This window comes from Notolepis coatsorum (assembly GCF_963971535.1).
Source record: "Notolepis coatsorum genome assembly, chromosome: 19".
NCBI lineage: Eukaryota > Metazoa > Chordata > Actinopteri > Aulopiformes > Paralepididae > Notolepis > Notolepis coatsorum.
In genome coordinates, this window is record NC_140183.1 from 66,372,447 (window position 1) to 66,387,017 (window position 14,571).

The 14,571-nt window shown below is 49.5% G+C and overlaps 1 protein-coding gene across 1 annotated transcript in view; it reads left to right on the forward strand.

Moving 5' to 3' along the window:
• Positions 1–402: 402 nt before the first annotated feature.
• Positions 403–14,571, forward strand: part of LOC311246533 (ras association domain-containing protein 6-like) — a gene marked incomplete at its 5' end in the record, with an annotated part of 90,323 nt that continues 76,154 nt past the window's right edge. Inside the window, one exon of the mRNA XM_084336683.1 lies at positions 403–441. Within this exon, the coding sequence (XP_084192809.1) occupies positions 403–441 (39 nt within the window). The remainder of the gene's footprint in view (positions 442–14,571) is intronic.

Consider the following 14,571-nt stretch of genomic DNA (forward strand, 5'->3'; position numbering starts at 1 on the left):
TCTTTTTTCCTCAAGCCATGATGCATGGAGGAAAGGCGGGGAGAGGGAGCCGAACTGCTGCTGGTAGGGAACCACGGCCGGAACCAGATGGGCCCACTGGAGCTGATTCAGAGGTCGAGGATGGAGCTACTGGAGGGACCCCAGGTACTGAGGATGACGAGGGCAGGGAGCCAACAATCGCAGACCTGGCTAGTATCATTCAAGCCCACATGGGGCAGCAGCAAGCCCGAGAGGCTTGACTGAACCAGGATGCGGCACGTCAGGATCAGAGGTTCAAAGCACTGCAACACCAGTTTGGTCTTCTTCAAATGGAGGTGCAGGCCCGAATGTCCCCAGCCCCCGAACCACCCTTGACCCTGGGGAGTGAAGGCCCAGAACTGGACTCCTCCCATCCTCCCTTACATGTTGCTCAGACATCTCATTCAGAAGACATCCGGTCAGGTCAGTCTCGGTTCACACAGGAACCTAGGTTGGAGAAATTGACAGAGTCTGACGATGTTGAGCATTTTCTTATAACATTTGAACGTATTGCAGTAGCATGTCGGTGGCCTAGGGCTGATTGGGCTTTCCGCCTTATTCCCCTACTGACTGGCAAGGCCAGAAGTGCTTATGTACATATGGATGTGGATGAGTCTCTTGAGTATGAACTGGTTAAGACGGCTATCCTTAGGAAGTATTGTAGAGCCTTTACCTATAAGCCTACTGCAAGGGGCAAGTGGGCTGAGTTGAGTTTGACGCGTGCTTGAAGAATTCAATGTCCAGAGTGCTCGTATCATTTTGGATATGCCAATCCATTTATTGACCATTATCAACCAAAACATATATACAAAACTCTTTTTACAAATAACACTGAACGCCGACCTATACAGCACATCAACATGAACACGGTCAAAAACTGTTTGGCTATTCCCCTTGCACACCTGGAGCTTGTCACCCACTGATCAGTATAAAGGGGTAACCACCCACTGTGGTGGTTGCCATGGTGACTGATAATGCCACACCTCTGCACCGTGAGTTAAAATAAAACAAAATAAACAGAAAGGCATTTTGGCAAGTATGATACAACAAGTATGATATAAACCCTGAGACCTACAGGCAAAGATTCCGCTCACTGGAAGTTGAGCCAGAGGAAACCCCCAAGGAGCTGTATGTGCAATTGAAAGCTTTATTGGAAGTGGGTCCAGCCCAAGGGTAAGAGTATCGAAGAGATTAGTGAACTTGTAATGGTTTGCTTGCATGGTTTGCCAGCTGCCCCCTACTGCGTTGGCCCGACGCGTCACAAGCGAGGGAGGCGTCGGTGAAAACGCGACGTGAGACAGCGCCGTAACCGTCCTAGTACGGAACCTCCCGAGCGTGTTGACAACACGCTCTGAGAGGGATGCCCATAGCCCTCCAACCGTTGACTGGGAAGAGGAGTACTCTACATCCAGTCTACAGCAACCCCAGGCTGGTAGAGACCTGCCTGGTACGAGACCTGACGATCCACCTTGACCGCGAAGGACCAGAACGTCATCAGGGCAGAACACTCCGTAACCCCTGACGACGCAGAGGCCCCAGTGCGGCCTCCACGCACTTGGTGAAGATGCGGGGAGCCAGAGAAAACCGAACGGCAGCCTCTGGTACTACTACTAATACGCTAACCCTGCAAAGGAAGCGTAGGTAAGCCCTAGGATGGAAGATCGGAGATGCACATACGCATCCTACAGGTCTATGGAGGAGAACCAGACCCCCACCTGACAGTGTTCAACAGGTAGGAGACGATCCAAAAAATGCTGAACCTTCCCATGGGACAGGTCCAGCCTGGGTCTTACACCCCTCCCTCCCGACTTCTCAGGCAGAGAACACCGGGAAGAGAACGCCACGACGATGGCTTGCTTCGTCCACAGAGATTGGATCTCGTTGACCAGAGCTGTCACTGCTGGAGACCCTGACAATAGGGTCTGTACCAAACCTGAAAACGGGTGGGGTTGTGTAAACACAAGTCCCTGCCTCAGCATTCTCTCCATCCACCTCGACATATGGTACTGCCGTAGTCATATGTGATGACACTCCCAACGCACCCGCCGTCATGTGGCGCAGGTCCGCCAGGAACTGTAGATAGTTGGCCCGGTCCCCCCACTGTGCGTAGCCAACCCTGGAACCGTGCGAGCAGCGCGTTCCGTGTCGGGACATCTGACCCTGACACCACCCACGAGGCAATCGCACCCAAGGGGGGACCCCGACAGAAAGGGCCAGTTTGATACGGGGGGCTTCCGATGAAAAAAGCCCCCCCACTGAACACCCCTCCAGAACATGTTGAGGAGTTGTTCTGCAGCCGGACATGCAAGGTGTAAGGACCCCATGGGTTCCTACACACCGTAGCCCTGCAGTGATATTACTACCACCCCAAATCACGCGTGCCTGCGACCACTGCCAATATTTCAGGAGTGGGAGGCACCAACATGATACCTGGCCTGGCGAAGGCGAGGCCGGTGAAGCCCGCACTGTGTGCCTCAAAAGGTTTCGAGCCCCCCTGCTGACAACACTTACGTTGACAGACGTAACACCAGGCTCAACCAACACAGCTTATGGTGTGGGAGCCGCTTGACAGCACAACATTCTCACGGACAGACCCAGGCTCAGCCATCAACTGGGTGTCAGCCCCTGTCCCCATGAGAAGCGAAAGGGGGGCCGCCCGCGCTTCAACGAAGGCACGCGGCCCGCAGCCAAAGGAAACAATCAGAGCGCACTTTTTCCGCTGGTGTTGGGGAAGGGAGTGATCGGAGAGCGGGCTGCTCGCGGCAGGACGGTGACGGCTTGTTTGTTCAAGCCGAACCCATCCTACATGGCCGATCCCTCGGCCGCCAAGGCTGTCGGCCTTGTGGACACCTGTCGAATCAACGCCCAGGATACCTCCGGCGGGGGAAAACATGGCCGCCTGTCGAGGGCCTCGTCATCGCCGCTGACGAGGCCGTGCTCTCTCTTCTTCTGGCTGCGCGGTGTGAGGCGGTGTAGGGCCTAGGACAATACCGCCCGCGCTCCAGCAGAAGACCAAAATCCCCTGCGGAGAGGGGAACCCTGAGCGGTTATAGCTTGCGGCTGGGTCAAAGCTAATAACGTCAACAACCTTGCGCGATGTGTCGACGTCGGCTGGCCCTCAAGGTCCCGCCAGCAGACAACATTTTTTTTAATAGAAAAAAACAGCAATTCGAACACAGTTCTAATCGCTGCCAATTCCATACCGTGGCGGTACAGGCTTTAACAGCCCACCAGACACTCGCCAGGCCGACCCACCCATGGCGTCGGCCGGGCGGGGCACTGTTTCAATATGTCAACAACAAAGGACTGATGTTAACACGGAGCACCAGTGGTGGTTGCAAACAGCAACCTCCACTGTGGTGTGCACCATGAAAGGGTTAAATGAATAAAAGAACTAAACCACAAAATACTGTAGAATGAGCAAACCCATATACACAACGTTAAGGGGAGGCGGACCAGAGCGAACTAGTCCCACCTTCATTCAAAATATTCACAACAGCACACCAGCCCTAGCTTAGCCCATTTACCAAAAAAGGTAAACAAAGCCCCCCCCCGCACTACTCCCCCAGTATACCGATTGACCGTCAGTATGAATGGTTGAGAGGAGAGAAAGCTGTAGCAAAGACAGACCTTCTCATAGCAGAGTGACAGAATGAAACAATAGCCCACTACACAGGGCCCTATACTACTACAGCCTAGCGTGAGGCGATGTGGGACCCAGATCAATAACCGCCTGTTTACCATGTCGGCTGGACCCATAGCCCCACTACCCGACGCCAATGTGGATCGGAACTAGCCAGCTGAGCCATAACCCGCCGTTAAGTCCCATCCTGCAGTAATATAGCTCTACTGCTACACCGCCGAGCTCACGCATCGGCCCCAGATGGGGACACCGTTCCATAGACCCCGCCGGAACACAAGGTAACATACCTGGCTAGGGTACCTAGCCACGGCCTACCCTGTTGTCAACCCATTTACCCGAAAAAAAGGTAAATAGGACTCAGCAAAAACCCCCACAACAGCTACCGACTGACCTTCATTGATGAACCGGGCAAGAGGAGGGAGAAGTGACAACATCTCACGGCGGAGACATTAGAACAGCGTAGCAGTTAGTATGTAGCAGTAGTGGTAGCATGTGGCATTAGCGATAGCATGTAGCATAGCATTAGATGTTTAGCAGCACGCCCAAGACAGTTTGGAAACCGTTCACTGCAGTGAACGTTCACCAAACCATCCTGCCCCCGGCGCCAACACACAACATGGTTGTGTAACAAAACAAACCAGCATTACTAACACTAATACCCATGCCTGAAGACACAGGGCCTACCTGGGTACAAGCTGGCCCGACAGCCAATCTTGTACAGCTGAACCTTGGTCTGCTGTCATCAGACGAGGAACATCAACATAGGCCCGTCGTGTCGCTGAAAACATGCTTCGAAGATGCCAGGGGCCAGCAACCTCCGGTAAGCTTTCAACATTATGAATCTTCTCTGATCTTTTCATCCTGCTAGTTACGTATGGTGCACGCAGCCGATACGATGGAACGAAAATAGAGGAAGAGTGTTTGGTGACCAGAGTCATGGTTATATAGGCTACGCCTCCATAGGGGCGGGGGCCCCTTCAGGTGTGGGTGCATTTAGTTGTTCGTTGGGATACAATAGGTATCATAGGAGATAAGGGGTATCTCTTATAAGGCTCAGAGCGGGACGCGATAAGCAAATACGATATATAACCCCCCTTCAATACACTTCACAATACAACATTGGCAACCGGTGGGCTGAGCCAGATGTGGCAGATCTGGCATCAGCTCACGCACCTAATTAACATTGCCATCTGCCATTTATGTTTGTTATGTTCGTTGTCTATGTTGTCGTTGTTGTTTCCATTTTGTTAGATTTGTGTTTCCCTGTCTGTGTTTTGTAAATGTGTTTTAGTCTGTTGGTCTCAGTTTGTTCTATTGTTATTGTTTTCCCCTGTGTGCTCTGTGTTCTGTGCTCTGTGTTCTGTTAGGTTTGTCTACCACACCTGTGTCCTGTTTGTAATTACCTTTTGTCTCTAATTAGTGTTTGTATGTGTCTGGACCAGCAGAGACTTGCTGGTTCATTGTCTAAATGTTACCTGTGTTTGTCAGTCATGTATCCTGTCTTGTGAGTAAAACATTGTTATCGTCACCACGCCGTCTCTTATCTGCTCATTTCAAGCCTTCTTTCGTATTCACTCTGCTATCTGGGTTCCAATCACCATGCAGAGTAAGCGCACTCGTAACAGATTACGCCCTCCCAGTCAAACTCCTAGCTGAAAAGAGGAGGCTGGCAACTCCACGTGTAAAGAAGTTAGAAAGGCAAAAGAAAACATATTTTAAATGTGTTAATCATCTTATTTAAATATATATATATATATATTTAGTGTATTACACATTTTATTTTATTTTTCAAAATGATAAAACTATTCCACAAATGAACTCCTTAAAACACATCTTTGTTGAGACATTACTTTACCTTACTTTACTTATTTTGGGACATTACTCAAGAAACCCATTTTCTGCTTCCTATTAATTTTAAAGCAACAAAAACTGTTGTCACACTACTAGATTAAAATTGGCCATGAAATTAAATGTTGCTCATTGATTGGAAGTTGTGTGCAAGTGCTGCCCAAGATATATGACCCCAATCAACCTGATTTCTAACTTTGAAAAGTCATAACTCCTACAGTACGCCCTGAGTCAGATTTACACAAACCTTGCTACAGACATTCATCTATCCTCACTTTTCATAACACTGTGTAAAACGATTCTGGAATCACCCAATAGGGAGCGCCACCAGTCCGAAAAGCATGCATGGGCCTGGTGCAAAATCAATGACAGTTTGTCCAACTCACTGTCACTGTCATATTTTTGACAAACATCGGTGGAAGTCAATCAATAGGTTTGAAATGTCACTGAATCTTCTCTCCCAGGTGAATTCCCATGTGTCGTTTAAAATAATCTAAGCTACTGAATCTCTTATCACACAGGTCACAATGGCGTGCCTTCTCCCCTGTGGATATTCTGATGTCGCTTAAGGTCTGAAACAGCTGACTAAATGTCTTCACACACTGGTGACAGGAGTAGGGTTTCTCTTCTGTGTGAATGATCTATTTGCAGACTGTACAGGTGATTGAAGCTCTGTCCACACTCCACACAGTGATAGGGTTTCTCTCCTGTGTGAATTATATGGTGTCATTGAAGATGAGCGTACATAATTAAATGTTTTCCTTCACTTTCCCTCCTGTTTTTTTTTTATATTTCACACATTGCACTCAGAGGTCAACTACATATCCCGTACTGTGTCCATTGTACACGTGAAATCCCATTAAGTCACATTCAAGTTGCTATTGCATGTAGGGGAGAACGGGGATAGTTGTTACACTTTTTACTCTAGTGTGAATTGCTCATCATCAAAACATCTTTCAATAGTCATTCCTACATTAAATTGAAGCTTAAGATGTTGGCTTGAAATGTGTATCCCTCTCATTTTCCAAAGTATTGTAACAAAGAGTTCTGTTTCGTTAGGGGCTCTGCTTGGCATCACCTACTGCACTCCCTCGCGTACGTGCACGCGTACTGAATAACATTCCACAAATATACCTTTAATACCAGTATTAGTCTGACCACACCCCTCATCAGCTTACCTTCATAAGCAGGTGTGTGGTCACCTGCTCTCCTCCTTCTCGCTTTCACCACAAGGAAGTGCCTCGGTAGTACCCCACTTGACGTGTTGTTAGTTGAAAAGAGTTGTGACTGGTTTACATTGTGCTTAATCTCTTCTTCTCTCACTTTGTTGTGTAAGAAAAGGTTTGGGTCATAATGTATTCCGTGGAGAGTAGACCCGCTAGACCTACTCTTCACCACCGGTTCTCCATTCCCGCCTCCGTCGTGCGCCTCGGTGCTGGGCTGTTGCCACTCTCGTGGTTGCCGACCCAGCCCGGGAGACTGCCGGTGGATAGTTTTCCTCACCGACGAGCCGAGGGTTCGGTGCCGTCGCTCCGGCGATGGCCTGATCTCGACTCTGGTTCATCTGGTTCTGGGGAATCGCCCGTTGATGAACGGGGGATTGTTTTGGAGCCGGAGGATTTGCGACGCAAACTTTTCGCGTCTGCTCGCTCGCGTCGCAAGATGGTGGCGTGCAGACGCGAACGGCCTGGGTTTGGGGAGCTGCTGGAGACCAGCGAGGATGCGTCCGACTCTGGATTTCTGATGGAAACTGAGGACTTCATGGAAGAGGCGGACGGATTCTTGTATGATGGTCCCGTGGAGGAGAGTATCCCTCCTCCGGAGACCCCGGAGGAAGGAGAAATGGCTCCATGGGGCGCCTTGTTCGAGGATGTCGAGGAACCACCTTGGCCTCATCAGCAGGATGCCCTACTGTCGGCCGCATCGGATTGTGGCTCCTTGACCAGTCGCAGCCTGCTGTATGCGAGGGATGCGGGATCGGTGGAGGAAGGTTCGCAGGGGGAACTGCGGGTGGCGCCACCGCAAACGGTGTGCCGCTGCCGCTGCCATTGCCTGCACCTGTCCCTGATGACCTCATAGGCCATCCCTGGCAGCGTCCCCCAGTGAGAGGGGTGGACGTTGTCTACCCATTTTTCCCATCGATGGGGGCCTATGTTCGTCGGGGTCAGGCTGTGTCCAACATCATGGGACTAACTCCCGCCTACGTACCAGTTACGCGGGTGTCGGGGTTAGTCAAAGGTATGGGGGAGGGCGTGTATTGTGTATTGTATCGGGGATAATGACGGGCGGCACGGATCTGACCGAGGTCAAATGCGATCAGATCACCCAGGCTGCGGGAGCTGTCCTGCACCTTTCCCAGGTGCTGGCCATAGCCATGGGGAAAGTGCGCGCCCTGGCCACCCTGGGCCAGCGTCACCTTTGGCTGGAGCAGGCCCGTGTGCCAGAGAAGAAGCCGTGTGCCAGAGAAGAAGAGAGCCCCTCTTCTGACGGCCGCCCTCTCCGACGCTGGCCTGTTCGGGAAGGCCCTGCAATTGATGACCTCAACATGCAGAGAGATGGCAGAGGAGAGATCCATCCTCCAACCCCATTTTCCGCCTCCCGTCCTTGCCGGTGGGGGCAGAAGGCTTCCGCGACGTCGAGCTGTCTCCGTCGCCGCTACCACTGCCTCCGCCGCCGCTGCTGGCCCTGCCAAGAGGGCCAGGGGACGAAACGGCGCTTCGGCCACCGCCGGCCCATCCCAGACCGGAGGAGACGGTAGGGAACGTCGTGTCCAGCAGACTGTAACCTACCGTCCCTCCGGGGCTCCCCGGGGTGGCAAGACTCGAGTGGCGCGAGGTGGCAGACGCCGTTAGGAGTGACTTTTTCCCCTCTGTATCCCCTCTCCTACACCCTTCCCGGCCCCTCTATGATATTGTGCCTTAAACTTTATTAGTATTTAATAAAAAAGTTCCCCGACATAAGGGGGACTGTGTTTTGGCCGAACAAACTGTGTGTTTCTTCAAACAAATCATATGGTGGGGTTGTGTATATATGGATCTACCCTGTTTACGTTGGGGGGTGAGTTGTGTTGTGTTACGAGGTTAAGCAAGGTCTGCAACTTACACTCGGTAATAGGTTCTATTTAGCTTGATGCTCCACATGCAATTAGAACTGGTGTTATTCCATTGCTTTAACTAAGTATATGTGTTTTCACAATGCTGTGTTGTCTAGTTGCAGTAATGCTCGTACGCACACTTTTCACGGCCTAGCCGTTACTCTCGTTCGGCGTTTTTTCCTATGTATGACATAGGCAACGGGTATAGGATTCACGCACAGGCGACTTGTGTTTTGTTGTAAAACCTTTTACACTTTTTGTGGGTAGCAGGCATTGTATTAGCTTATGCTATGCATTGTTTTCTACCGGAGGTTTTTCAAGATGGCTACGGTTGTGTTTCTGTGTGTCGGGATAAAGGGTGTGGTTTTCGGGAGGGGGTGTCGAATAAACCCCTCCTTTCCCACTTGATTGGTTTAGGGGATTTTTTTATCTTTTCTGCTGAGCCAGTCAGGGCCAAGCCAGTGCTTGACAGGGGGGGGGGGGGGGGGGGGGAAGGGGTATTCTACCGACTCCTGTTATGACAGGATCCGGTGGGTTTTCCCCGCCCGTTGTAGCGTTGTTGCTATGGCGACGCCTTCCATGAGCTGGTGTCTTAAAGATGTCGAGGTTGGGCGCAGGGCTTACAGGCCTGCTGCGCCCGGTTTATGTGTCAAACTTGAGTCTTTTGGTCACGTGTCTCACAGTTTACATATCTTTTTTCTTGACCGTAGTCTCATGTGGGAAGGTGTTTCTGGGAGGGTCTGGTCTTACACTCTGATTAAAAGGAGTGACTGGATTAAAATCATGTGAAAAACAGGGTTTTTACTCCCAGCTGTGCAGTTGGGTCATATGGGTGATGCCTTTTCTTTATTTTTATAAAGAGTTGAATGTGTCTTGATGGATTGGAAATGAGGGTCCCTGATGGAAACAAGACTAACGTCTTTCTCAGGTCTGCCTCCCCTTATCCTATTGTGTGTATTCCTGTACTGCAGTCTGTTGGGTAAATTTTTTCATTCATTCATTCATGGAGTTGATTGCATCTCGCCCCTCTTGTCGTTTCCCTGTGCGTCTTGGGGATTCAATATGGTGGTCTAAACGGCCTATTGTTGATGTGGGTATGTCCAAACGCACACATAGTGCTGGCTCAGGATGTGCTTTTGGGCCATTGGCTGACTAGCGCGCCTTGTTTGCTTGGGTGAAACAGCGTTTTTATGGAGCAATTGGGATGGGGGTTTTTCCTCTTCCGACATCCTGTGTGTTGTCGATGGGTTCCCGTTCATGTCAGGGGATGATGACGGAATGGGTCTGGACATATGGGGAAGGGTCTCACGCCCTAGGGGTGGGCCACCGGACGCGGTTCATACCGACACGTCTGGGTGGCGCCTTCTTTTTTGTGTTGGGATCAAACACGCATATCTGCCCCTTCTCCTGGGGTTGGCAGGTCGGCGTGATTAGGGCACGGGACTGGTTCTGGTCGCGCTGGTCCAGATCAGTTGCACCCGTTGTCCGCTGGGGATGCAGATCTGCTGTTCTGGTACCCTGAGGGACTTGGGGTTTTTTCAGGGGGAAAAATGCTAGGTCGATCCGGGTGTCACAGGGTTGAGCGTTATGGGACCCTTGTTGGGTGCGTTGTATTCTGCACTGTCGTAATGGCTTACGGCCGTGCCGACCTGTACGCGTCCGATCTCGTCGGATCTCGGCCGCTGTACGGGTTGGTCTTGGTTGGTACTTGGTTGGGTGACCTCCTGGGAATACCGAGTGCGGGGTGCTGGGGCTGGTCTTCCATTTTTACGCTCTTCTCTTGCGTTTTGGCGCTGAGGGGCCTGTTTGGGTGGTTTTAACCTCCTCGGGGGACCCTGTGCTCCCCGTATCACCGGGACCGGTCCGGGGTGATGCTCGTTGACCCGTAGGCCCGGGATAGCCCTGTTGGGAACCGGAACGCGGGCTGCGGCGGTGCCGCAGATGTGTTTTGGGGTTTCTTTCCTGAGGGGTTATGGGACCAACCGTTGCATGGGGTGATGCCTGGGTGGTTGGTTCTCTGGTGTGTTGCTGCAGTGTCAACTCCCGGTTCTCCGGTTGAGGGTGCCCCTGCACGTTCATGACGTCTGCCGATTGTATGGGCTTTTTCTGTGGGCAGCTGTCAGGGGCCGAGTGGTCTAAGGATCCCACTTCTGACATGCTGTTTGAAAGCTTGGTTATGCGACAACGCCAGCATACGCCCCTTCCGCCGGGGCGGCTGTTTTCAGCTGTCCTTTCTGGCGCCTGCCTCGTCCGCAGTTTCCAGGCTTGGGTTGACAGCCTGTTGCCTGGTCTTTTTCCCCGGTGCACTGCCTGCTTCCGTTGGTTAACTCTTGTGTGTTATGACCATGCTGTCTGCCTGTTGCAGGGCCTGTGTTCCAGGCGGTGTGCTGTTGGGGAGGACAGGGCCCGCTCGGCTGAGGGGCCTTTGTCCGAATACGCTGGCGATGTGGGGGGCGGGGTCACTAGGTGCCCCCCTGGTGGGGTCTTGATGCTGGCATCATGGACTTCTCCGGGCCCCCATTCCAGGGAGTCCAGTCCTTTTGGTGGGTCTGGGTCTTCCTTCGCGCTCCGCTGCTACGGCCTTGCCATGGGGTTGGGTTTGCCCTTGACCCCGTGATTCTGGGGGCAGTGACGAGGTTGTTCCTACGTTCGTTCCCGGGTGGCATGCGGGTTGTGCGTGGGTGTAGTCGTGGGGTCAAGCCACGGTCTGCTCACCCTGTGCGTTGGGTTGCTTGAGTGCCTCTTCGCACGGTCGGGTCCGTCGCCCTCCCGTGAAGCCCCTAATAGGGGGGATGCCCTCCATTAGGGGGGGTCGGGGGGGCTCGGCCCTCCCTGTTCTGATGGTTGTGGGGGGCTGTCAGCGGGGTGTATTTGTCAGCCAGCGGCTCCGCTTGGCCTCCCTTGTGCAGTAGGTGATGCCAAGCAGAGCCCCTAACGAAACAGAACGTTAGGTTATGGCTATAACCAAGTTCTGTTAGTTAGGGGTGACGCTTGGCATCAGACGGCCGCTGCAGCCCTTGACCTCACCTTGTGGTGAAAGCTTGGGAAGGAGGAGAGCAGGTGACCACACACCTGCTTATGAAGGTAAGCTGATGAGGGGTGTGGTCAGACTAATACTGGTATTAAAGGTATATTTGTGGAATGTTATTCAGTACGCGTGCACGTACGCGAGGGAGTGCAGTAGGTGATGCCAAGCGTCACCCTTAACTAACAGAACTTGGTTATAGCCATAACCTAACGTTTATCACCTATCAAAGATACTCTGACACATTGTGACAACAAACCCCATCATGGGGATGGTTGTCACACACTATGGGGTTGGTTGTCACCATGTGTTTTAATGGGAAAATCTTAAAAAGAAGACAAGGCAGAACTAAATTTGAAAGTTTAATTGCATTGACAAGTTGACAAATACATAACTTAATGCATCTTAACATGAACATAAACAGGAAATGCATCTTTAGGCCATCCTATATAACAAAATAAGAACACAATAAATCTGCCTAACAATAATAGCCTACACAACATGTGACAACCAACCCCAAATAACTGGACAATGTAGGTGAACTCTGACCCCAATTCTGGACATTTAAATACCAAAGTATGACCGGACCCTCTGGTGGTGAAATATAATGAATGTGACAACCTACCCGTGTGACAACGTCCCCCGTTCTCCCCTACATATTTGTGTTTTATTACACTTATATGTTCATACATACCAACTATTTCGCCTGTTTTATTCTCAACCCATCGATCATCCTTAGCAACACTACTATCACCGACATCCAAGAAGGGGGATCCCCCTGTATAAGAATGACAATGTTTCTCTTGTCTGTTATCGCTCTGTTATCTCTAAGCCTACAGTATAGACAGTAGGGGTGTAACGGTACGTGTATTCGTCCTGCAAATTTACGGTACGACCGTCACGGTGCGGTACACTCAGCCATACGGAGAATACGCCGCACGTCGTCAACACACACACACACGCCGCGCGTCGCCAACACACACACACACGCCGCGCATCGCCAACACACACACACACACACGCGTCGCCAACCAACAACAATAACATTCTCCCCTGCCGGACTCACGCTGATCAAATAAAAAAAATAAACATACTTTTTCGGACTGATCATCTGAGCTCCTCTCGACTCCAGTTGAACTGCTATTGTGTTTAAATCCAAATAATCCTCTGCCATTGTTGCGTAACATGTCATCTGTTCTCTAGTATTCAGTCTCGTGCAGTTAAATCCTCTCTAGAAGTGAAAGTGAAACTTACCAAGCCTATAAGTTGTTAAAGGGGCACTAGGCAATTAATTTACTGTGGATGCCTGAACACAGAGTGACACCAGTATCACTGACTACCACGGCAAGCCTATAGAAAATTATTCTATTTAATAATAATAATTATAATAATTATCATAAATATAATATATAAATTAAATAAATTAAAAAAGAATTATATTAATAATAATTATTATAAATATTATTTTTCTGTTGTACCGAACTCATACCGAACCGTGACCCCAATACCAAGGTATGTACCGAACCGTGGCTTCTGTGTACCGTTACACCCCTAATAGACAGTGGGATAAATCTTATCTAACAATACATATCTTCTGAGGTGGAGGTCCGTAGAACATGTGGAGAGGGGGGTCCATGTCTCTGATATTACATATAGATTTTGGGGCCCTTTACAGGAAAAACTTAGAATAACCACCCCTTATAAATAGTTAATAGATCAGTCACAGACTGTTAGTTAATGAGTTATTAATGACTTGTTAAACATCGGCTGACTAGAGAAGAAGGCTCTGGTGTTGCCTTTTCCAGTATGATGTTAGAATAGTAGGAGAAATACTTAACAAGTCATTAGTAAGTAGTTTACTAATAGCGTGTTCATGATCTATTAACTATTTATGGACATAGTTTTAAATTGTTAACCAACTATTAATGAGCATTTAACAAGTCATTAATAACAAATTAACTAATGGTTTGTGAATTATTTATTAGCTATTTATTAAGGATAGTTATTCCAAAGCGTTACGGGGAAGACTTTGAGACCCACTGGTACCTATATTACCAACAGTTGTCAACAACAACGGCCCAGTGAAGGAGAAGGAAGCAACACAGGAGGGTCCAGGAAGACTGGAGGCTGCAGTGTAGAGAACCAAACATCAACATAAACAAAGCTTTTACAGCGACAATTACAAACGAATGTACCTGTTCTCTATTGTTAATCCTTGTATGAAGAGTTTGTTCAATGATCCAGAGGAGTGATTCAAGTTCATCCTCTTTCAATGGGATCATATAGTAATGGAATTATGATTTGTGATATTGTGGTGATGTTACATAATTCTATTATCTAGATTAATGATAACAAGCTCATATTAACACCCGGTTCTCAAGATTGGGTCAGATCGAAAATCTCTACTCTACTCTACAACTATACTCTACTCTACTCTACTCTGCTCTACTACTATACTATACTATACTCTACTACTCTACTCTACTCTACTCTACTCTACTCTGCTCTACTACTATACTATACTATACTATACTATACTATACTACTCTACTCTACTCTACTCTACTCTACTCTACTCTACTCTACTCTACTCTACTCTACTCTACTCTACTCTACTCTACTCTACTATACTATACTCTACTCTACTCTGCTACTCTGCTACTCTGATCTGCTCTACTACTCTACTCTGCTCAACTACTCTACTCTAGTAATCTACTCCACTAATCTACTCCACTAATCTACTCTACTCTACTCTACTCTACTCTACTCTACTCTACTCTGCTCTACTCTACTCTACTCTACTCTACTCTACTCTACTCGACTCGACTCGACTCTACACTACTCTGCTTTACTACTCTATTCTACTCTACTCTAGGCTACCCTGCCCTAGCCTACTGTACTGTGTACTCTACTACTCTACTACAATACTCTACTCTACTCTAC